The sequence below is a fragment of the Notolepis coatsorum genome, assembly GCF_963971535.1.
Source record: "Notolepis coatsorum genome assembly, chromosome: 12".
In the NCBI taxonomy this organism is placed as follows: Eukaryota; Metazoa; Chordata; class Actinopteri; order Aulopiformes; family Paralepididae; genus Notolepis; species Notolepis coatsorum.
In genome coordinates, this window is record NC_140176.1 from 76679356 (window position 1) to 76705753 (window position 26398).

The window sequence follows — 26398 nt, forward strand, 5'->3', positions numbered from 1 at the left end:
AAGATGGATGGATCTCATTCACTAACATTTTCGTAAGTATCTTCGTAAATATATTCTTAAGAACTTTGTAAGAACAAACTTAGGAAAGATACCCGCCGGATTCATGAACGAGTGATAGACTTATACAGTGCCCTAAACACTGTTTAGTGTTTCATAATGGTAGGTCAGTATGGAGTGCTGTATCCATGTTGTACAGAATTATTTAATCTGTAAAATAATGTAAAATAATTGTTTAATTGATTGTTTGTAATTTTGGTTTGTCTCTGTAGGTGGAGCTTCCAGGATAAAGCCTGGGTAGAAGCTCCTCTCAGGAGGAAAAGGTGGAAGGAGAAGGAGAGACACAATTGTGCTAAAGCCTCGTTGTTGGGCGATATTTTGTTTGTATGAGTTTAAGTTTAAAATAACATATTTGAATTCTTAATTTTGGTGTTGTTCCCCTTTAATGGTGGTGTGGAGTGTCTCTTGTGTTTAGTTATTTTTGTGTGTACAGATTGTGAAAACAAATTTCACCAATAAAGACAATAATCAAGCAATCAATCAAAATCTATCTATTTATCTATCTCCCATTGCACACATATCCACATTGGTGTTGTTGTTGTCTCTGCTACAGACTACACTGGCCATATCCATCCATAAACACACAAATGTTACGATTAAAATGTATTTACTATTCTGGTATACAGGAATATAGAATATATAATTCCATCCTCACCTTAAATCTCTCTGATTGCCTATAATGTGGCTTGGTCAATTCTCTCTTTTTCTGAAAAAGAAATGGTTAAAAAAAACAGATACATGCACAATAAATCTTTATAGGCTGGAAATTAAAGTCATAGATACAGATAAAACACAGGGCTGTAGATTCTCGCTATTGGCTTGATAACTTACAATTATGTCTCCTGCGCTGACGAACTGGAGTCGGGGCTGCCAAATGATCATATCAACAATAGTAATGAAGTCTGCTATAAGATCACAAAGTATCCAATATGGGATGGCCTCTGGAGTGTGGTACGGGAAGCAAAGACGGACAGTACAAAACCAAATGTTGTAGTTGATCGTCAATGCTACCACACCCAACCACGTGATATATCGCACATCTAGAGAGAGAGTGAGAGTGAGAGAGAGAGAGAGAGAGTGAGAGAGAGAGGAGAACAGACAGAAACAGCAATACATGAGTCAGTTCTCTGGCAGGAGCAAGTGTGGTAATGGTGTACGGTAAGCAGTGTTGGGACTAACATCATTACTTTTGGCAGTAACTAGTACTATAACGCATAACTTTTTAAATCCAGTAACTCAATTACCGTTACTAAATGGTTTGTTACTGCATTATTTTTATGTAGATTGGTAGCGAGCGGTAGTGAGCTGCAGCGCAGTCCTGACTCCTGTGTCACATGTTGTGGGCATGTTTGTGTCTACTCTAGTCTAGACTGTCATGGCGGCGCCCACTAAGTCGAGTTTTTACACATGGAGATATTCTCACTATTTCTCTCACAAAGAAAAGGAAGTTTTAGTTAAATGTAAATTGTGTCTTACATTTGGCTCAAAGATCCTATCTACTGCCCAAAACAGCTATTAAAATCTGTTGAAGCACCTGGAGAAACAACATGCTTCAACAAAGCTAGTAGCTGAGTCTAACGTTAAAGAATCGGACTCATCCGAAGTCACTCCACCCAAGCAACAGCGGCTGGATTTTAACCGAGGGACTGCTAGCCAGGGAAAACTTGATCAAGCAATTGCACTGTATGCAAATTAATGGAAACTGTCAAGTTGATAAACAGATTTTGACTGTAAGAATCTGTAAGGGCATTAACTCATTGGCTGCCATGCTGTTTCCGGGATATGGCTATGCGCTGCCACGCATTAAACCAATGGAGTCCGTCACCTTGTTTGTAGAGCTATAACTATATTCTATATTATAGCTATGGATGCAATACTATGGCCTATTTGACATCGAGTATCTATCGTTCAATATGTGAAAAAGAAGAAAAAAATATTCCATCCATACATTCCCGTTTTATACCATGGTGAATATAAGTATGGTTTTAGAGCGATCTATGGTAATTCCTGGGAGGCTAGTAATAGCCCGCAACGTGTATTATACTAAATCCATTGGCATTTCGTCCCTACAATAAAAAATTCAAATGGATATGATCGGTATTATGTTCCATCATGAATGCATGAAAGGGGGGGGGGGGTCGATTCTGATTAATTGATTGTCAATAACGGCATTCGTTAGTACAACAACATACGCTGATCAGGGCGATGGCTATGAAAACAAGGCACAATCAAGCTGAAATGTACGTTAAATTGCTCTTACCCGTGGTGGGATTCCAAAAAGAATATTCAAATTATTTGATTGCCATCTGGTAGATCGTATGTCCATTTGGCCCATGACATAACCCACCACAGCATAATGAATCGGGGGTCCCGAAACACGATTCAATGCGATCGGGTGAAGCCCCAGGTTCAGGTTAGTAGAAAAGATTCTTCATCAATTCTTTATTGGGAAAGCCACATTGAGATACAGTATCTCGTTTTCGAGAGGGTCCCACCACTTCATCGACGCACAGCCCAATACACAAGGTTTCAAATGGTGCTCGATACCGCCACCTGGTAGGATGCGGCCGGTATTGCACTTTAGCGATCTCAGACTCAGCCCCATGATAACACCAGGTTCCCTGGATGGATAATGAATGGAAATATCGAATAAAATAAATAACGATCAAATAACGTATATACAGTACGTGGTTGGCGTTCAACGGTTGTCGGACAAACACGTATATAAGCCATGGGCGGGGCTAGGGGGTGGCTACTTGGGCTCAAGCCCCGAATGTTTTCTGAAAAGCCCAGAATCTATTAAAACAACTTTTTTTTTTCTTTTTTTTTTTGACAATTAATCATTGTTACATGAAAATATGTTTGCACCAGATTTAGCAGAAGCTAATTTCCATCTGTAGTCTATCCAGCTGCTAGCTGTATTTGAGTGAGTTAAGTCTTGGTGTTATGGTAGACTCAGACCTAAGCTTTAAATCACAATCAACAAGTTGACAAAAACATAATTCTTCCACCTTAGAAACATAGCTTTTGAGCTCTCAGACCCATCCTCAGTGATAACACAGGCTGCCGGCATGTCTTTATGAATGGAAATATCGAATAAAAGAAACAACGATGAAAACCCGACTATACTCTGGTTTTCGGGGGTCCTGGCGCTCAACGTTCGGCGAGTTAACACTAGATATTAGATCCTAATATGAAAAACGATGTGATTTAATGTTCTATGTCTTACCTTGACTTTGTCTATTTTACTGCTATCTATTTTATGCTTTATGTCTGCACTTTATGTCTGCACTTTCTTGCTCTTGATCTGCCAATGTTGTGCTCATTTTATGCCTGTCTTTTTGTACTGCTGTGAAGCACTTTGAGCTGCAATTCTTGTATGAAAGGTGCTTTACAAACACAGTGTATTATTATTATTATTATTATTATTATTATTATTATTATTATTATTATTATTATTATTATTATTATTATTATTATTATTATTATTATTATTATTATTATTATTATTATTATTATTATTATTATTATAAATTATTATAGTTTGCTTCATTAATTAAAGGGTGTGAATTTAAGTGTTCTCTAGTGCCTTTTGTCTGCTTTAAGGTGGTGGTGTAAGTTAAAGGTTGTGGTGTCGAAGTAAAAAAAAAAATCCGTGCCCGCTAATGCGGGCACCTATCTGGGCTAAGCCCCGGATCTCCTACAATCCTAAATCCGCCCCTGATATAAGCGTTGTCGGCATCCAATGAGTTAACACATTGGACGCCAGCAGCAAGGGGCACTGATCACCCTTCAGCGACCAGGTCTTTATTCAATGGATATAGTTTTAGAATGCCAAACTTGCGAGTCCTAAAACTATATTTTATATTATAGCTATGTATCTAATAACGCCGTCGACTGTCAGTGAGTTGCTTCTGGTCAACATGCAAAAAACAGATTGTTTTTTCATCTGTACATTTCCGTTTTATACCATTTTGAATATGAGTATAGTTTGAGTGACTCTGAGTAATTCTAGGAAAAGACGAGAAAAAGGCATTTTAGTGTAATCCAGTTATCACGTTGTAATTTTTCGGCTGATTATCTAATCATCCTGAAATCAATGCTAGATTATCATTATTATGTCTTGTGTATTCATGAAATGGCCCCCCCACCACAGCCAACGGTAAACAGCCACACATGGTCCACACAGATAGCTTTGATCGTGGGAGAAAGAAATATCAGATCAACGCAAGATTTTATATATTATAGTGTTCTTACCTTGTCTTTGATGTAATGCAAAAAAAATAATCCAATTATCTGATCGCCATTTTAGTTATCCACAGCGATCCTGTCCCCGACATTACCGAGCGTTACACATGAATGGGCGGGCGGGGTTAGTGTTCCATGCCATTGTTGTAAAGGCCTGCCTCGCCTGAGTATTTAAACCCCGCCCCCACGGCTCAGAAAACACACCAGACCATTTCCAATGGAGTGCAATAGCTCTGCAAGGCAGTAGAGGGCGGTGTTGACCGTCTGCCAGCTCAGACACATTCACCAGGGTCTGCAGAGGCTGCAGCCATGAATTATGAATAGATATAGCGAATAAAATAAATAACGATTTTACTCGTTTTTGGTGATATTCGATTGGCGGGCAATAACGAGTTAACTCGTTCTTGGCAATTAATGTGGGAGCAATTTAAATAATGTTGTTTTTGTGTTTCAAGTAACTAAAAAGTTACTTTTCACAGTAACACATTTTACTGAGTTACTTTTGAAATGAAGTAACTAGTAATGGTAACTAGCACAACATTGACGGTAAGTAATGGATACGTTTTCTATGTTTGTCTCAGTTTATCTCGGACGCACAGTGAATTTCAGAGGCATCTGACATTGTAGCGCCTCATCTCACATCTCATCTAACGTCTCATCTCACATCTCATCTCTTCTCACCTCGTCGCATCCCTTTCTCGCCCATCTCGTTTCACCTCACGGTCATCTTGCCCCATCTCGTCTCCTCCTGTGTGTTTTCTCATACCTCAACTTCCTCTCATGTCACAATTGTAACAGTCTCACCTCATCTCTTCAGCTTGCACCTCATTGAATCTTTTCTCATTTCACTTTGCTCATCTCCCCTCATTCCAAACCTTACCTCATTTAATCTCCCCTTAACTCATCTCTCCTCACATTATCTCATCTCTCCTCACATTATCTCCTCCCACCTCACATTATCCCATCTCTCCTCACATTATCCCATCGCTCCTCACATTATCCCATCTCTCCTCACATGATCTCATCTCTCCTCACATGATCTCATCTCTCCTGACATTATCTCATCTCTCCTCACATTATCTCATCTCTCCTCACATTATCCCATCTCTCCTCACATTATCCCATCTCTCCTCACATTATCCCATCTCTCCTCACATTATCCCATCTCTCCTCACATGATCTCATCTCTCCTCACATGATCTCATCTCTCCTCACATTATCTCATCTCTCCTCACATTATCTCATCTCTCCTCACATTATCTCATCTCTCCTCACATTATCTCATCTCTCTTCACATTATCTCATCTCTCCTCACATTATCCCATCTCTCCTCACATTATCCCATCTCTCCTCACATTATGTCATCTCTCCTCACATTATCTCATCTCTCCTCACATTATGTCATCTCTCCTCACATTATCCCATCTCTCCTCACATTATCCCATCTCTCCTCACATTATGTCATCTCTCCTCACATTATCTCATCTCTCCTCACATTATCGCATCTCTCCTCACATTATGTCATCTCTCCTCACATTATCTCATCTCTCCTCACATTATCTCATCTCTCTTCACATTATCTCATCTCTCCTCACATTATCGCATCTCTCCTCACATTATGTCATCTCTCCTCACATTATCTCGTCTCCCCTCACATTATCTCGTCTCTCCTCACATTATCTCATCTCTCCTCACATTATCTCATCTCTCCTCACATTATCTCATCTCTCCTCACATTATCTCATCTCTCCTCACCGTATCTCGTCTCACCTCACATTATCTCATCTCTCCTCACATTATCTCATCTCTCTTCACATTATCTCATCTCTCCTCACCATATCTCGTCTCTCCTCACATTATCTCATCTCTCCTCACATTATCTCATCTCTCCTCACATTATCTGATCTCTCCTCACTGTATCTTATCTCTCCTCACTGTATCTCATCTCTCCTCACTGTATCTCATCTCTCCTCACTGTATCCCATTTCTCCTCACCGTATCTCATCTCTCCTCATCGTATCTTGTCTCTCCTCACTGTATCTGATTTTCTTCTTCCACACATTACCCCCTACCGTATCTCTTCTCATCCAATATCATCTATGCTCATCCTCATTTCGTCATCCCTCATTTCACTTCCTCTCATCAACGCTCATCCCACCTCGTCCGGTCTCATCTCTACCGCCCTGCGCCAACTATCCATTTGTGAGCCCACCTAAGGGATCGATGGTCTCTCCCAGGACGGTGTCCATGAGCTCCTCGATTGGGAGGATCAGGGTGTCGATGAAGGAGAAATCGATGTTTGGGAGGATCCTCATGTCCTTCTTGTTCTCCTCCTCCAGCCGGGCCTCCTCCGCCTTCTGCTCCGCCTCAACCCTTTTCTCTTCATCCTTCTTCTTCTTCTCTTCTGCCTTCTTGGCTGCTTCCTCTGCCTTCTTCTTGTCTGCCTCCTCTTTGACAAGGCGCTCTGCCTCCTTCAGACGGTGGTATTCGTCTTTCCTCAGAATCGGTGCTGGAAAGGGAGATGAGAGGATAGTTTGTGTGTGTGTGGTGTGCAGTGTATTAACACCTGTGCTGAGGAGCGAAGGAAAGGGAGATGAGAGGATATTGTGTGTGTGTGTGTGTGGCGTGCAGTGTATTAACATCTGTGCAGGCCTCGCACAACTGCCATTGTTAATGCAATCAGTTGTAAAATGTTGTTTTGAGGGACCGCTTTTGTTTCATGCACAAACCGGATGAGGTCTCTGAAAATCTGACTGCATTTACAATGTGTCTGTCCCCTATCTGTTTGTAAATGATCAGGACATGCATACTTTACGGCTGGGAGGTATACAGAATATTTCAAATGTACAGTATGGGTTTTTATTACACCGTCGTCAATGATATATGAATTATGAATAAGTATTTTCAAGTTCATTTAAAAATTGTTCCTTGCAACAGTATTATCAAAATGTGGGATAACAAGGACATACAGGGGCGAATTCACAAAGGGATTGCGCGTTTTTTTCTCACGCTATGCCAGTGCAAATAGCTCTGAAACACCGTTTGCTATTCACAAAGGAAGCGCAACAGGTGAAATGAGGTGGTAACTGCGTTGCCCCTCAGCATTGCGTCTTGGTGCGTTGTGGTATTTGCAGGGATTTAAATGATGTAATAATGGCGGAACATGTGCCCCTTTCTATGCAAATGAGCCTCATCCAAAAACACTCCCAATTCACAAAGATCGGCACTAATTGCACTGTGCAGTTAAAGCGACGCTATTTACGTCTTGAGAGATTTGGTGGTAACTAAGCGCATTTATAAAGGGGTGTCATTGCCAGCGTCTCGGGTGATCATGGCAGCAGTAATTCATGCCAGATCATGCAGTGATCATGGCAGAAGGCATCGTAATGCCAGGCGTGCTTGTGAAAGAATATTTCAAAGGAGAATATCACTTTTTGATTTAAGCGAGACCGAAATCATCCGGAGACACAGGTTGCCAGCTCAAGCAATTCTAAATCTACTGGATGAAATCAAGAATGATAATTGAGCCAGTCACCCAGAGATCCCATGCAATCTTATTTATTATTTAAATACTGTTATTTAAACATTTTAAAATAAATTCAACCTGCTTTATTGTAATATACAACATGATAAAACTGACTCTATCTACTTTGCGCTGCGTAGGGGCTCACAGCGCGATAACCATTTATAGGCAGTTTGTGTTTTAATAAAATCATGTTATTCAGCAGTAGGCTATTGTGAGCAAACTAAATTTGTTAGATTGGACATTTTGATTAATTATCCTCTTAACACTTTCAGCACCAGAGGTCGCTGTTTACTGTTACTGTTGAAAGGCCACCGCTTTAAACGAATGGGAATACGTGGCTGTGTTTAAAGCGCTAAAGCTATATTTTATATTATAGCTATGGATCTAATAATATAGTCGATAGTCATTCAGTTTCTTCCGGTCAAGACGCAAAAAACTGATCATTTTTCCATCGATACATTCCCGTTTTATACCGTCGTGAATATGAGTGTAGTTTCAGGGCGGTCATTTCCAAAAGGCTGCGTAATGGCCGGCAACGTGCTCTGATCACCACCAACGGCATACGTTGTGGAGTAACGTTACAGTAACACTTTCGGATCACAATGAAGGCATGCTCGGATCAACGCAAGATTGATACCATATAGCCCTTATATTCCAATTATCTGATCGTGTTGCCAACGTAATCCAGCAATGAACATGAACCGAGACTGCTTGATTCTCGTCGATGCATACGTTATAAGCACTTGGCCTGCCTGACTAGTTAGACTCCGCCCGCAGATCGACCCGCACACCAAACCACATCGTTTCAAATGGAGTGCAATAGTGGCCGCAAGGCGGCAGGCAGCGGTATTGGACTTTTGCGATCTCAGATCCATCCCCAGTCATAACACAGGCTAAAAGAAATAACGATGAAAACCCGACTATACTCGGGTTTTCGGGGGTCCTGGCGCTCAACGTTCGGAGAGTTAACCCGACTATCATCGGGCCCGGCGCTGAAAGTGTTAACATGCAACAGCCCACATTGAGGACGATTTGCCCACCGGCGCGACACGCCACTTCGGTGACTAGCGGCTCGAGTATGCATTTTATTTAATACAATATATATATAGAAATAAATCCCTATTTGTTGCCTGTTGATTGCCGTTTCAGGCGACAAAATCCGTTCAGCGGTTCTCGAGTTACATGCCGATATGTTAGCTGTGCGCCAAAGTACACAGCAGACTTTCTTTAAACATTTTTATACCACCCCCGACTCCCGAGGCTCCAGCTCCGTCAATCATTTGGCAATCTCGATAATTATTGGACAGGGTTGTAACCAATGAGTGTGGCCAGGGCCGTTTCTAGCTTTTTGGGGGCCCTATGCTAAATGTTGTTTGGGGGCCCCTATTTTGTGAAAGTATGGTGGGGGGATTCCAAACCCTTTAAGGTGGCCATGGATTTAACATTTAACCTCTTCCACCCGTGCGGTCCGGTACCGCAGATGACATCACGTCATAAATCAATCTGTCTGAATGTTGCATTTCTTTTTCCAAATGTATCCAAGAGTAAACATCCTAACAATATCACAACAGCAGTCATAGTGTATATTTTCAGCAATCCGTTAGCTTAAAGTGTTATTAGTGAGATTTTAGTTTTTGAAATGTGATAATATTTTCGCGGAGGTCGGCCATTTTGAATGACCAAATGATGATGATTTGTAGTAATATGAGCACAGGGCTTCCAGAGCTCTCAATGAGCGTTGATATTTCGAAAAACTACAGTACCCAGGAAATTCTAGCCTCAAGCAAGCAAATTACTTGTGTATGAATTTCTTTTATTTCTCAGGATACTATTCAAAATGGCGGCCCTTTCGCAAAAAATAAAAAGCTGACTGTATTTACAGTAGATTTCATTCTCGGTTCTTCATGCCCGCCTGCTGATACTAAATCCAAATTGAACTCTGCCATTGGAAAGAGTAGATTTGGCCCGATGTCCCTAGATACCAAGAACATGCAAATGGACCTTGTAGAAGTGGAGCAATCTTCCATTTACTTAGGTATGTATTTTAGGCGGATTTTCAGAAAATAGGGCTCCAGGCTTAAGAGGTTAAATGCATCAATCTGGTGCACTTTAACCTCTTAAGCCCGGAGCCCTATTTTCTGAAAATGAAGATACTGCATTTTCCTTACATTTCTGACTTACAATATTGACATTTAAATGGAACTATTTAACCTTTAACTGGCATCCAGAAAAGTGGCAATTTTTAAACTTGAACTTGAGGACTGCATACTTTTTTTGTAAAGCTGATCTTTATACTTTATACCAGCGGTTCTCAAACTACGGGTCACGGCCCAAAGTGGGGTCGCGGGTGCAACAAAGAAAACCCAAAAAGAAATCGAGAGAAAACCTGACAAGCCCAACTCAGATTGAGTTTTCCACCTGGAAGCTGTTTGTATTTGCCATGTCTCACCCCTTCATCAACGGAGGCCGACACAGTATTCCAATACATATCTCACTACATCCTGCGCATATTATTATCGCGGACACCACGTCTCGTATTTTGTGTGTAACCTTGACACTTGCAATGGATAGGTTTGTTGTCAGAAGCGCGGAGAGAGAGAAGAAGCGCAGATTTTCCTTGCAAACAAAAACAACCCATTGGCAGAAATGTGCTGATAATGAATGGCTGGCAAAGCTGGCATAGCTAGCCGAGATCTTTGACCGCCTCAATGTGTTGCATCTGGGACTACAAGGTCCGGACACAGACCTGTTTGGATTTGCAGCTAAAATGGAGAGCTGGATTAAATTAACACATTAAGCGCTACAAGCTTTCCCCATCTTTCACTGACTAGCGCCAGCTTTTCTTGACCATTTTCACGATATTTCACGATCTTTGTGGAGCTATTGTATATTCTATATTATAGCTATGGAGACAATAGTATGGCTAATTTGACAGACACTATTTCTAGTCTAACATGTAAAAAATAGTTTGTTTCTACACACTGTAATTTGTAGTTTATTACACGCTAAACATTGCCCATTTCCAAAATAATCCAGTCTTTTCCCATAGATTGCGAGATGAAACGCGTTATATGCAATAAGCCCAAACCGTTCTGATTGATCCCCTGAAACCCCAAATAAAAGGTATACCATGTACACATGTGCCTTCACAAAATTATCAAGGGGGGGGGGGGGGGGGGGGTAGTCTTACCCTGAAAATGCGATTGTTAGAAAACGCTTGGTTTATATCCGGTAAAGTAAGACACTGTGATCGTTACAGAAACAAGTTTCAGGTTCGGTAAAATAGACATAGGGGGCCAGACAGTGGCGGCTGGCTGATAGTGGGCACTAGAGCGCCGCCCTCCCTGGTTAAAAGAAGAAGAAGAAAGAATTATTTGCATGAGGAGGAAGTAGCCTATTCATCCCCCAGCCGAGCCGGCGCCTAGCCCCCTCCACTCCGTTTTCATGAGCGCTCATTTCTGCTCCGCCGTAATTGCGCAACTCACAGGGCAAAATGCAAATACGTATAAATAAATACGTACGTACAACATAGCGCTGTCAAATACGATACCAGAGGGCGCTTGCTCGAGTGCCCGATGCAGTCACTATTGGCTGAGAGTGGCACGTGACATCGCGTCCCCAGACGTTGTGCTCTGGGCTCTGGCTATGCAGATGCTATTCGAGGGGCTACTAGGAAATAGTTGTCGGAAATTGATAATAATCACAAGATACTGTACATTCAGACAGTGTTGGATCTAACTAAATAGATTTATATGGACACTTTTATGGAAAGTTCAAGCCTGGAGTCTGGACCACAAAGCTTCTCGAACTAGGGTAGGCTATACTCTGTCTTAGCTGGTTCGACAACAAACAACAACACGCTATAATGGCTAGCTGGATGCAGTCTGGACAGTGGACATATACATCAACAGTCTGGGACAGTGGATATATACATCAACAGTCTGGACAGTGGACATATACATCAACAGCCTGGACATATCAAGCCCTCCTGGACCGCATTTAAACTTCTCTCTCTCTCTCTCTCTCTCTCTCTCTCTCTCTCTCTCTCTCTCTCTCTCTCTCTCTCTCTCTCTCTCTCTCTCTCTCTCTCTCTCTCTCTCTCTCTCTCTCTCTCTGCTGTGTTGTTGTTGAACTAACTCATTAATTTCGTCGCGGGTGGATCATAATCAACCAGACAATGAATGGTAACTTGTTTAAAATGACAAGATATACAAATGTGTTCATTATTGTATTGATCAGAGAGAGTGGAGTTTCTTTTGGATTTAAAATAAGTGGATTATGGCTTGTTCAATATCGTCTATGTTTGAATGAATGAATGAAAACTTTATTTAACAGATTGCAGAATGGGTACAATACAGTACGGCTCAATATATACAATTGTTAAGGGGATGCAGACCAGAGAAAGACGTTTGTCTTGTTTACATCAGGGTCCCCCATTTTCGATTCATATCGATAGTTTAATAGCTAGCCTTGGCTCGTTTAACAATATGCAAAATATGTGTACAGCCCTGTACTCATACTGAAGTTATTCTTGGTATATACTACACATACTAGGTCTGATTGTGTAACGAATCGATTCCACATCGCGCTGTGTGTGAGTGAGAGCGAGAGAGAGAGAAAGAGAGAGAAGGAGAGATAGACAGGGATACTAATTAATTCCGCCCCCCCCCCGCTGTGAAGAATTCACCAGCCGCCACTGGGGCCAGAAGGTACTCCAAGAAGAATAATTCCAATGATCCCATCGGCGATCGCGATTTCTCGTTTATATGTAATTACTAGGGCTGTCCCCGACTAAGGATTTGTATGGTCGACTATGATTGGCCAAAATTTGCTGTTAGTCGACTATTGGTCGACAAAAAAAATAAAAAATTAAATAAAAGTATAATATTTGTAAAAAAAAAATTTTAAATTTTTTTTTTTTTTTTATCATTCCATTTGGGCTGTGGGGGTGCTTAATGTCTGAAGGAGTCGACTGGAGGCTTCTTGTTCTCTGCAAAAGCATGCAATTGGTCCACTGATGGATACATCTTGATATTTGTCTAGTCTAGTGTGATCATTAGATAGATGGGTGAAATCCTCTTTCAGTGCCTCTGTGCCTGTTTTCGTAGGCAGTTAGCCTCTGGTATGCGTGCCATTAGCGTTAGCCATGCTTCTAGGCCTCTTTTCTTTTGGAAAGAATGATACAAAAAATATATATATATATATTATAATTTTTAGAATTTCTTTGTATTAGACTAAGAGGTTGGCTAGTCGACTACGGCTCCTTTCGACCGATTAGTCGACTAATCGACTAATAGGGGTCAGCCCTAGTAATTACACATGTTTACGGGACACTATAGGTTTTGAGGCGAGCAGATCTGCTAGCGATTGCTTTGGAAGAGCTCCTCCCCCTCAGAGCGAGTCTTGATAGTCCATTTCATTCATTGTCTCTACTGATCCCTTTCTATCAGAGTTAAAAAGGTAGGCGATACTGCCACCTGGTGAGATTCGATCGGCATTGCAATTCCAACGTGGGCAAATGAGCCAGGGATGGCTAGAGTGATCCGGATGATCGTTTAGAACGGGGATCAAAGGAAAAAGATCAACGGATCTAAAAACGTATTATTACGTGTTTGGCGCTCAAGCATTGGCAGTGAAACACGTAATATTACGTGTTTGGCACCAAATGATAATCAGTGGAGATTTTGGGGTGTTTACTCAGCTTGATGGCTTTTTGGAGGAACAGAATGTTGCAAAACAATATTTGAAGCCCATCATCTGTAGCCACATAGAAGGGCTCATTGAACAATTTTGGAACTATTACACGGAGAGCACGGACAATTTGGACAACTGGATCCTAGATCCGTTCATTACGCATGACGCAACAGGCCTCCCACTCGCATGAGGCGCAAATTGATCTTTCATGTGAAAGTCAAGTTCACTGGACAGGCCCTCGCAAATCAGTCTGAACGAGTACCCAGTGTTGTGTAATGCTACGCCGAGAAAGCGTGCACCCTTCGCATCAACATACATCTGTGAGGCCGGATTTTCGGCACTGACATTAAAATATAAATAAAAGATCTCGCCTCAAGAGTAGAAGCGGATCTGTGCGTCTTTCTCAGCACAACGCAGCCATGTATCATGGAACAGTTCAAATGTACAAGCACACCCTTCCCATTAAGTCTTGTTTTTCTTTTATTCTTGAATGAAAAAGTGCATGTGAACGCATTTTCTTTTCTTTTTTTATGTTCTGGCAACATATTTGGGCTAAATATGCCTTGTTTTATAAATGTATACAGAAACAATTCCATTGCTTTTGTTGATAATATTCATTAATTTCATTGATAACATAGTGCTGTAATACAATTTTCTAATAAATATGCATGATCAAATTCAACAATAGTGCTTTTATTTTGATATTCCTTATTTCCACGTTGAAATTATGCAATACATTAAGTGTGGGGCCGCCAAAAAAATATAAAAATAAAATGGGGTTGTGGTATAAAAAAAGTTTGAGAACCCCTGCTTTATCCTTATAGCACATGCATGAGCCTGGTCTCTTTTGAAAGATAACATTCTGAAGTTTCTGATACAATAAAGAAAATTCACTTTTAGTGCTAATGAAATAGAGTAAGATCTGAACTTGAGTTGTAGAAAAAATTGTCACTCACATTTTTCAGTAGTAGTTGCAATATCCAGAAAGTATGCAGTCCTCAAGTTCAAGTTTAAAAATGCCCACTTTTCTGGGCGCCAGTTAAGAGGTTAACCTCTTAAGCCCGACAGGTCCGGTAATGGACCCAAGCCATAAATTCATCTCTCCAGACTGTATGAATTAATGTTGCGTTTTATTTTCAAATGTAGCCAATAGTAAAGACCCTAACCCTGTCAAAACAGCAGTCATAGTGTATATTTTCAGCATTACATTTGGTTAACACATTGAGTGCCACGCCCCTTCCGGGAAGTGCATAGGCTCATGCCACCCATTAACCCCATGTAATCGGTCACCTTGTTTGTAGAGCTAAACCTATATTTTATATTATAGCTATGGATCCAATATCATTGTCAATTGACAGTATGAACCTTCCGTTCAATATGCCATAAAGAAATTTTTCCATCTATACGTTCCCGTTTTATACCGTGGTGAATATGAGTATAGTTTTAGAGTGATCCTGTGTAATCCCAGGAAACTCCGCCAAACAGCGTTTTAGTGCATTTCATTATAAATCGTGCCATTTCTCACCTGATAATTGAATCAATCTGAAATCAACGCTAGATTATCGGTATTGTTTCATCATGCATGCATGAAAGGGTGGGGGGGGTAGTTTTTCTATGCTTCGAGTGCCACCAACGGCATACATTACACAGTACATTACAGACACGCTGCGATCGCGGGAAAAAAAATATTGGATCAACGCAAGATTGATAACATATAGTCCTTACCTCGTCTCTGATGTACTGCAAAAAGAATAATCCAATTATCTGATCGCCATTCCAAATATCCACAGCAATCCTGTGTCCAACGTTATCCAGCATTGCACATGAACGGGCGGGCGCGGACCCTTTTCAATTCCATCCCTATAAGCGCTTGTTTTGCCGGAGTGTTTAGAACCCTCCCCCACGCCGCAGCTCGGCAGAGAAAACAAACCACATCGTTTCAAATGGAGTGCAATAGCGGCCGCAATGCGTTAGACGGCGGTATCGGACCGTTGCGGTCTCAGACAGAGTGTCACACAGTCCTACAGCATAGCAGGATGAATTATGAATGGAAATAGCGAATAAAATAAATAACGATCCAATAACGAGTTTACTCGTTGTTGGCAGAATTCGATTGGCGGGCTATAACGAGTTAACTTGTTTTTGGCGCAGAAACGGTTAAAATGTTATTTGTGAAATATGAGTTCTGGAAATGTATTTGGTTACAGGCGAATATAGACGCAAAAAAAATCTGTGCCGCCATTTTGGAGATGAGACATTGAGCTTTCGAATGCCGTTGAAATTTCAAAAAACGACAATACCCAGCTCAAGCCAGCTCCTGTCAATCAAATGACTTGTGGATACATTTTTCAGGATTATCTACTACAAAACTGAACAATATTGGCATAAATTAGAACGCAGTTAGTTTATCTACCTTTCTATAAACGTTTAGCAAAAATTTGCGTTGCAATCTGATGAAAAATGGCAGAGCAGTAAGTAAAGAAGTAACTGTACTTACTTTGATTTGATTCACAGTTCTTGCTGCACGCCTGGTGATACTAAATCCAGATTGAATTTTGCCATTGGAAAGAGGAGATTTGGCCCGATCCGTAGATATGCGACTTGGCTATAATAAGGTCATTTATAGGCCTGATATTCTATATTCTATAATAATATTTCAAATTGCATGTGTCCGGATGGCAGAATTCAGTACTGTATAGATCTACAAAACCTTCTGTTTAATAATCTTCCCTTTATTCATTTGCTTAGATTTCATTTGCTGGGAATACATTCCCTGAGATCCATAGATGTCCCTAGATACCAAGAACATGCAAAGCATTATTTTACTCGTTACTCGGAAAGTAATAAAATTACAGTAACGTGTTACTAAGTAATGCTTTACTGCCCAACACTGAATGAGTGAGTTACTGCCCGAGGTAGTGACATCACCAGTCATAGATGCATTTTGCATCTAAAAATGTCAATGTCAAATATCCCCTTTTTGATAAAAAAAAAAGAAAAGCTAAATCACAATTGTATTCCCAAAAAAGGAAATCACTATGGTTAACACGGCAGCGCGTCATTGAGCTTAACGCCCAAACTGCTCCCGATGAGCAGGCTGGCACCTTGCATGGTTGTCTCTGCCATCGGTGAGTGAATGTGTGAGTGAATGAGTGAATGTGAGGCACAAGTTGTAAAGTGCTTTGGATAAAAGCAATATAAATGCAGTCCATTTGCACTGGCAAAATCAAATACCGCTCAAAATAAGAAGAATATTGTGATATCATAATTTTGATCATGTCACCCAGTCCTAAAATAAATCATTCTCTACATGTGTGGGTGTGTGTGTTTTTTTTTTACTTTATGCACACGACTACTATAGCGTTACATAATACTGTACCTACTTATGGGTGGGCTGATCTCAGGAGAAGAGCAGTAAGGGTCTCTGGTTTTGTCCTTGAATATTTCTGTTCGGGATCGTAGCCGAACGGACGCCTCGCGCAACGTGCTATCCGTGAACTGGTTGTAGACTTTAGGGGGAGGGGGGGGTTCCTCGCTGAAGACAAGAACAAATAAACACACAAAATGAGGCAGTGTAACTGTGTGCTGCGCTGCACAGCAATGATTCAGATTCAGATTATTTTATGCACACACACACACACACACACACACACACATACACGATTCAGAATATTTTATGCACACACATGCACACAAAATTCTGATTCAGATTATTTTATGCAAACACACACGTATACACACACACACACACACACACACACATGATTCAGATTATTTTATGCACAGACACTTCGGATTCAAATAATTTTATGCACACACACACACGCACACACACACACACACACACACACACACACACACACACACACACACACACACACACACACACACACACACACACACACACACACACACACACACACACACACACACACACACACACACACACACACACACACACACACACACACACACACACACAGAAGCGACCCCTTGGTTAACCCATCATCCCTCCATCCCCCATAGATTTTGGGGAAAATATAAGAATACAATTTCAAACAACAATTGTATTGCCATTCCCTTCTCTCCTTCAAGGGACATCACAGCCATGACAGATTATACATTTTCTCTCAGCCTTATACGCCAAAACGGTATATGGGCCATCTTTCAATGGCAAAATAAACCACTTTTTCCACAGAGAGCGGCATAAACACTGCATGTGCAACACTATCTCTGACCTTCTTAAGTCACAAATACCACTAATCGGATAATCTCCTTTCCAGCTACTTAGGGAGTCACAAGCTGTAAGTCATAGTGGAACAAACACTGTGTCAGTACCTACAGTTACAGCCATTAGGACTGTCTACCATCCTACCGCGGTGCCGACTGGGTTAATTTTAAGATTGCTGTTCTCTTATATGCCATCAGGAGGCGCTAAGCCTGACAGAATTTATCCCGATTTGCAGCGTTGATCGGATAGCCACAGCGCTTCAGAAATTGGTCTCGAAAGCCATAGCACACATGAAAAATATTTATATAAATTTGATATTATATAAATATTATGATGATGAAGTTAAGACAACCTTTCTCTGTCTAGGCTTTTGAAAATGTAGGGGAGCAGCCGAGATAAATCGCTGATCGAAGCACAACTTTCCAAAAATTATATTACTAATATTTCCCAAATGACGATACAAGATCATGAAATATTATTTCACAAACCCTAGATTTAAATATATGAATTGAAAATGGAGGAAGAAAGAAACTGCCCAGTTAAATTGATTTTATTTATCATCTGAATTTGACGATAAAATCGAAATATTCTGAAAGCCCACAGCCTTTTGTTTGCAACTCGATTAATAGAACGAGAAGAAGCGAAGCATTTTTATTTACCAAAAATGCTTCAAATATTTTTCCAATTATATTCACCTAGAAAAGAAATGAAAAACCGAATTATATCATTAAGAAGTGCTCAAATACTTTATTGTAATATGCAATGTGAGAAAGCTGACTTGATTTGAGCTGTACTGTACTGTACCCATTCTGCAATCTGTTAATAAACTTTTCAATCAATCAATCAATCAATCACATACACGCTGCATATTTGAGGGGCTCGCAGCTCTTTTATAATCACAGGATAGTGGATAGGACAAAAACAGATCAGAATTAATATATTCATATATTTAACATTTTAAGCATTTTATGAGCAAACTAAATTCGTTAGATTGGACATTTGAAAACCGTCGATCTGCAAGCACATTCGTGCTGCGTATTCAAGCTGAGAAGACAACCCTTGGCACAGGCTGTTTCTCCCCTCCTCTTTTCCCAGAGGCGAAAAGTAACCTGGTGTAACCCGAGGGCCCATACTGGCAGTGGCGAATCCTTGTGGAAGCCAACGGAAGCCATGCCTCCCTATAAATTTCATATCAAATTATGAAATATGAAATATGAAAAAAAAAAAAAAAATTAAAATATAATTTTTTTTTAATATAGTTTACATTCATCTGTGCATCTGTGTTTTTTTTTTTTTTTTTTTTTTAATGTCTCCCTCTTCTCCTTCTCACTCCCTCTAACACACTGTCAGACTGTGCTCACTACTGCAGCTAGTATAGGAGAGAAGCAGTGGGTAGGTCTCTTTCTCCAGGCTTCCAGCATTATAGAGTGAGTCCAAACTCCAAATCCGATCCTAGCCAATCAGATTCGAGCTGACTGCCACTGGCCACACCCTAAAAGTTTAAAACGGAGCTGGGAGGAAGACGTTCAGCATAATATTCCACCTGGAGGCGGGGCAGGTGCCATATTTTCCCCTCTGCACTCTGAACATTGTATTAACCCGTAACTGTTCCCACGGGCCGAATATTGCCCCGATCCTCGCGAGATTAAATCCACGGGGACCTCTCGGCGTGCCGAAGCTTTTCCTAAATCACTTCCATCATCGAAAACGAGGGGAAAAGGTCGGCTCGCGACCCTGAAAATGTCGCGTGATTTTAAAAACGCTGTATTAAGTGAGCCTATTATGGGATCCACGCGAGCTTTCTATCGTGGAAACATCTGGGCGTCCCGCAACTTTTACTGATTCACATGTAGCCCCTAAAATGCTTAGAAAAGGAAAACAGAAAGCGTGGAATAAACTCGCCGAAACGGAAAAGTGTCCCACGGGCGCGCCGTGATTCCGATCCGCGTGAAAATATTCACGGCCATAGAGGAGACCGTGGGACACCTTTTTGCAACCGAATATGTGTCTCGAATTTGCTCCCACGCGGCGCGCAAAATCGCGCAAGGAAAAATCTGACCAAAAATTAACCAATGCTCCAGCAGTATTAATGACCCTGATGTAAACAAGACAAACGTCTTTCTCTGGTCTGCATCCCCTTATACAATTGTGTGTGAATGAATGAAAACTGTATTAACAGATTGCAGAATGGGTACAGTACAGTACAGCTCAATACATACAATTGTTAAGGGGATGCAGACCAGAGAAAGACTTTCGTCTTGTTTACATCAGGGTCCCCCATTTTCAATTCATCGTAAATGTGTATTGAGCCGTACTGTATTGTACCCATTCTGCAATCTGTTAAATAAATAAAAATAACGTTTGACTGGCCGCCGAGCCATACTGTAGTGTACATGGTGACTGCTTGACTTAAAAAAAAAAAAAAAAAAAAAAAAAAAAATTATTAATAAAAATATTGAATAATTTTTTTTTTAATAATTTTTTTTGGCTTCCCCTGTTATTTTACCCACGCGACGCCACTGCATACTGGTTGATACCGTTAATACGGCAACCACCGGAAACCACTCGGCAGGGGTAGACCATCCGAATGGCTACATCTGTATACTGCAGCCTGTATACTGTATGTTCATAACCACCCAAGCACAAAATATAGCATGTCAGAGGTGAATTCTAGGCTAACCTACAGAGGCTTGTCGGTGGTTCACAGGGTTGGGAGGACAGTTTGTCTCAACCACAGCCAACTTGGGAGACTGCAATGTAGCACATCCTCTGAAGACTCGTCTTGTGATGTCACAATGCCCCTCTCCCGCCATTTCAATTTGGGGAAAAGGACCCCTATGTTTTTACTTCCTACCCGCAGCAGGGAGCCTATGTCCCTTTCTCTCTCACACCCCACAACACAAAAGCACACACTCACACATGTAAAACACCTTCTCAATACCCCTAAACCTAAACCGTTACTGAATTATGTGGGGACCACACTCAATATGGATGTGCTGAATAGAATGGGATATCGGAACAAATACGTTACTGATAAGTCAATTAAAAAAGTGAAGCCTGGCTATGTAGGCCCTAGGCCCATATATTATTACAGTTTAACATTGCTTCTGTTCAAGTAATCTGATTGGCTGAGAGACGTATTATATTTACTATAATATCACGGCTAGGAGTTGCTTAGCAACGCATATACAGAGCTGAGTTAAATTGTGTGTTTAAGTGTTTTATTCATAAAATGAAAAAACATTGCATAAAAGTAATGGAGCGCTCAAGGTCATGTGTTCTGATCTGGTACACTCCATTGACAAATCTAGCCTGAACTATCATATAAATGAACTATCATGTAAATTAACTATCATGTAAATCATGGTTTCAAAGGGACAACAATAGCATTCGAAAAAGGGCCCACATTTATTTCCTAATGCGATAGTTGACATGAAATACGGGTCCAAACCTCCGTAGTAACCGAATTCCAGTGAAACCGTCTACTACAGCTACACTTTGACCGACATGCTGAATTTGCTTGAATGCTGCTGGCCAATGCTGCTAAAAGTTGCTCTGTGTGTGGATGAAGTTTGACTAAATAAAAAGCAGCAGCAATATTGCATAACTGAGTTATGCTATTGGCTACTGTTTGTGTTTCTTCCTTTAGGAGTAGAATATTTGTATTTTCAATGTTAAGCAAAGTGCATCCATCCCAATGGAGTAGAATGGGATTGGTATTGGTAGATAATCAAGGTTGTGGTATCGGAAATGAAAACATGGTACGGAGCCTTCCCTAGTTCCTTCCCTTCCCTAGTTCTCACCCTTCAACTAGAATGACAGGAATAGCCAGGGCAGGAGCGGCACCTCCAGCTGGGGCCGGAGCGGGAGCCGGGGCAGGAGCTGGAGCCGGGGCAGGAGCTGGGGCAGCTTCCGGGGCAGGAGCTGGGGCAGCTTCCGGGGCAGGAGCTGGAGCAGGAGCTGGAGCCGGGGCAGGAGCTGGGGCAGCTTCCGGGGCAGGAGCTGGGGCAGCTTCTGGGGCAGGAGCTGGCTCTAGAACAGAATACCATAAAACATATATTAAAAGGAGTACTTTGCTGAAAAAACAAAGCTTTTACAGTTATTATGTGCATAATCCCACAAATATCCCAAAGCCGCCAACGGTCATAATACAGCAGTCGGGTGAAAACCTTGTATCTCCAATTTGAGTCATTTTCATGATTTTACTTGAATTGAACATTCAACATCTGTGTTACGAGCATGTTCCATCACCCTAGGCCCCATCAGCCGCGGATATATAGGCGAGGCGACTGAGGCAGCCGCCTTATGGCCCGCGGGGGGTCTAGGGCCCGGCCCGGCCCGGGACTGAATGGAGTTTCCGTTCGTTCGTGGGACTGGATGACAGACTGCATTGCGCCATGCCCCGGGGCCCGGGTCCTATGTTCCCCGGGCCCCCTATGTTTCCCATGTTCCAAAAGGGTTCTATGTTCTCCGGGCCCCCTATGTTCCCCCTATGTTTTCCCGGTAGCGATAAAGGCTCGCCCCAGGCTCGCCACAGCAGTGGATGGATTTAAAAGATAGGGCACTTTTATAGATAATTTATTTGTATCGCAACGGAGTCATGGATCTAGTCGTGCCACGTAGCATTATGTCGAATAAATTCAAATAGAATAAACAAGTCTAAAACAAAGACTTTTAAACGAAGTTTAGCCTATTAAATCATTTTATAAGCGTTCGTTTATTTGTGGTCTGCGTGATAACACTGAAGCAACAATCTGCAGAACACCAGCCCAGCCCAGCCCTCCCCTCTCCTCTCCTCCCCTCTCCTCTCCTCTCCTCTCCTCTCCTCTCCTCTCCTCTCCTCTCCTCTCCTCTCCTCTCCTCTCCTCTCCTCTCCTCTCCTCTCCTCTCCTCTCCTCTCCTCTCCTCTCTCTGTCCCCACGCTGTCAGGCAGATGGTGGTTGCTTCAGTTCTCACACAGACCGCAAATAAACGAATGCTTATAAAATGATTTAATAGGCTAAACTTCGTTTAAAAGTCTTTGTTTTAGACTTGTTTATTCTATATGAATTTTGTCTACATAATGCTACGTGGCACGACTAGATCCGTGACTCCGTTGCGATACAAATGAATTATCTATAAAAGGCGCACACGTGGGAGGAGGGAGGGATGTCCCGGTGCCGGGTCTGGTGGTGTTGGTCGGGGGGGGGGGGGGGGGGGGGTGGGGGGGCCCGAGCTGGCCCGAGCTGTCAAGAGCTGTCAATCTCGCCTCAGGGCCCGTGGGGCATTCCAACCGCCACTGGGCCCCATGACACCCTTTCCAAACCTAATGTACAACTCCAATAATACATGGGTGTCAGTCAACCTCAATGGACTAGTGTTGAAAACTAGCACTTGTGCTATAAACACGCAAAACAACTCATCTGGTCTGTCCACTGTGGCTGGTCCAATGTAGCTGTGGTGTCCATTTTAAATAAACGTTTTCATTCATTCTGACAATTAGGTTGTTTCTCTAAATTCCTCAATGTACTCTTTTGGAGATACATGCTTTTTGCCCTACAGCAGCAATACATTAATTACATTTGGCAGTCATTTTTTATATATATATATATATATATATATATATATATATATATATTTTTTTTTTTAAGAATATCCAAACTATAGCCTCAAATGTTACATGAAACCATAATTATTAAAGCAGCAAGTACACAACTATGGAAATAAATTAGCTATAGGAAAAAAGGTTTTCAATAGTTATGTAATTAACTCGAAAACCCAGCCGCGTCAAAAGCCATGTCACCACGGCAGAATCGGCAAACTCAAGTAGACAAGGTCGAGGACAATGTCTCTGTTACATCCCAATGTATGTGCTTCCCCAGTGTGTGTCTTGTTCTCCATTTTGTTTCCTCCCTCCAGCCAGAACCCGTCCTCCACCATTGGTCCCTGCTATGCCTGCCCTTCCATTGGTGGACTACATAGCAGCACAGCACCGATTGGTGGATGGGTTTCAAGACTCCAAGACCCAATCAATAACCATCACCCACCACCCAATCCTGGATCACCACCCCCTGTTAAAACATGGCTGCTCACTTCAGTCATGCCTCTCTCTGGCATGAGGCTAGGCCTAGTGATATTTTGAGACATTGACTTTGAGTTTGTGTGGCCACAGAGAGAGCATAGATAGCTATAGATTGTTTTGTATATATTTTGCCATTCTTGTATATATCTCTAATGTGTGTTATTTTCCTCTTTTTCAGGAAGCACGGATGGGGTGAGCTGCCATTTCCTTTGGATATTGTTTTTCCCTGTTTTTGTTAGGTAAGGGTAGTTTAGATAATGTAATTTCTTTTACCATAGATTAGGTTGGTTTATTTGGAGAATAGTGGTGTTTGTTTGTTGTTTTGGCCTTGGCTCACCCTTGAGCTACATGTGCTTCCTTTGCATTTACCAATAAATATCATTGTGTTTACAAACTTTTCCAACTCTCGGTTCAGAAGCTTCTTAAGCGTGATATCAAGTGTCTTGTGGTAGGTAAGCTGTTGGAGCATGGGACGCTTGTTTTACCTGTGGTCTCTGATGAACATGCAAGTTCTCCTGCTGAACCTACTGAAGCACAGCCTTCTGTAACTGAGGAGCAAGCTTGTGTTAAAAGTGCTGAGAAGGCAGGTGTGAAAGTCACATTGCCACATTTTGACTTGGCCTCTCCTGTGTCAAATGGGTCTCGAGAAGGGGCCCAGGTCAAAGTTAGAATAGCACGTCTCGAGATGGAGGCTCAGGAGAAGGCACAAGCACGTGAGGCGGAGTATCGGCTTCGTAGAATGGAGCTTGAGGCAGAAAATGAAAGAGCTGTCAACATTCGTAGGTTGGAGCTTGAGCATGAAGTGGAAAAAGAGCTCAGACTGCGGAGGTTGGAGCTGGAAGTCCTAAGGAGTGAATCCAACTTCTCCACCAGGCCCTGGTATGTCCTCCTCCACAGCTTATTCATCACACACTTTTGATATAAGTAAACATATTGCTTTGGTGCCTCCGTTCCTACTGTGAAGGCTGCTATCCTTCGTGCATATGAGCTTGTGCCCGAAGCTTATAGGCAGAGGTTTTGGAATCACAAGAGAGCTGCCAACCAGACCTTTGTAGAGTTAGCTAGAGAGAAGGGAACTCTCTTTGATAAGTGGTGTGCAGCAAGCAAGGCCTCAGATCTTAACTCTCTCAGAGAACTCATTCTATTAGAAGAGTTTAAGAATCGTTTGCCAGAGCGTATTGTCATTTACCTGAGTGAGCAAAAAGTGTCCACTCTGCAGCAGGCTGCTGTATTAGCTGATGAGTTTGCGCTAACCCATAAAACTGTGTTTGTGGATAGGCGTGACTCCTTTCTCCCCCATGATTTCTCTCAGAAACATTCTGTCCCCAACCATTCAGAATTCACACACCCCCGACCAAAAATGTCACCTACACGCTCAGAAGAGGAGCGGGCATGTTACTACTGTCATGGATCTGGTCATGTTATTTCTGACTGTTTAACATTGAAACGTAAGCAGAAACCGTCCTCTCAGAACTTTAGGCAACCGAAAGGGGTTGGTCTGATTAAAATGGCACCTGCTCCTGGTTCCGATCGGCAGATGCACCATGATCAGGATGTTCTCAACCCTTGTTTCAGGCCATTTATTTCCAAAGGTTTAGTTTCCTTGACAGGGGATCAAAAAGATCAGTGTACAGTTCAGATCTTACGAGATACTGGAGCCTCACAATCCTTTATCCTCTCTGATGTACTGCCTGTCTGAGAAATCTTCCTGTGGTTCTAGTGTCCTAGTTCAAGGTATTGAGATGGGTTTTGTGCCTGCACTGCTGACAAACCACCGACTCATAGTGAGGTACGCCCAAAGACAACTGTAACTAGTTCCGATGCATTGAAGTTACCAGTTACTCATGAAATGCTAATTACTGCCCAGAAGGCTGACCCTTCTCTTGGAAAATGTTTCTCTTCTCTTGAGACAGAACAGATGAAAGAGTTGCATTCTTATTTTGTGGATGAAGGAGTTTTGATGCGTACATGGAGGTCCCATGGTACTAGACTGGCAGAGCATGCGCAATCAGAGATAGAGCTACCAGATCAGAAACCAGACTGGAGCACTGTATCAGATTGTTATCCCTGCAGTTTATCGTCAGCATGTACTGTTCTTGGCCCATGACCACCCTTGGTCTGGACATTTGGGAGTCAATAAAACATACAACAGAATACTTCAACATTTCTTTTGGCCCAGTTTGAAGTCCGATGTAGCACAGTACTGTCGTACCTGTAGTACTTGTCAGATCACCGGAAAGCCAAACCAGGTAATTCCACCTGCTCCCCTCTGTCCTATACCAGTGGTCGGTGAACCATTTGAACATGTCATAGTTGATTGTGTTGGTCCGTTGCCGAAGACCAAAGCCGGCAACCAGTTTTTGTTGAAAATAATGTGTACTGCCACCCGTTTTCCTGAGGCTATACCTCTTCGCAGAATTACAGCTCCTGTAATAATTAAGGCTTTGACCAAGTTCTTCTCCACGTTTGGACTGCCTAAGGTAGTACAGACTGACCAAGGCACCAACTTTCTGTCTAGGATGTTTGAGCAAGTGTTACAGTCCCCCCGGCTGCGTCCTAAAAGTCTGTGCCGACCAACTGG

General features: G+C 41.9%; 1 protein-coding gene across 1 annotated transcript in view; it reads right to left on the reverse strand.

Annotated features, from left to right (window-relative positions):
* The window catches only part of LOC311237923 (cyclic nucleotide-gated channel beta-3-like), a gene marked incomplete at both ends in the record, with an annotated part of 80551 nt that overhangs the window by 48551 nt on the left and 5602 nt on the right, over window positions 1-26398 (reverse strand). The window contains 5 exons of the mRNA XM_084325898.1: window positions 713-763; window positions 889-1097; window positions 6518-6814; window positions 16909-17060; window positions 21560-21788. Of these exons, the coding sequence (XP_084182024.1) occupies window positions 713-763; window positions 889-1097; window positions 6518-6814; window positions 16909-17060; window positions 21560-21788 (938 nt within the window). The remainder of the gene's footprint in view (window positions 1-712; window positions 764-888; window positions 1098-6517; window positions 6815-16908; window positions 17061-21559; window positions 21789-26398) is intronic.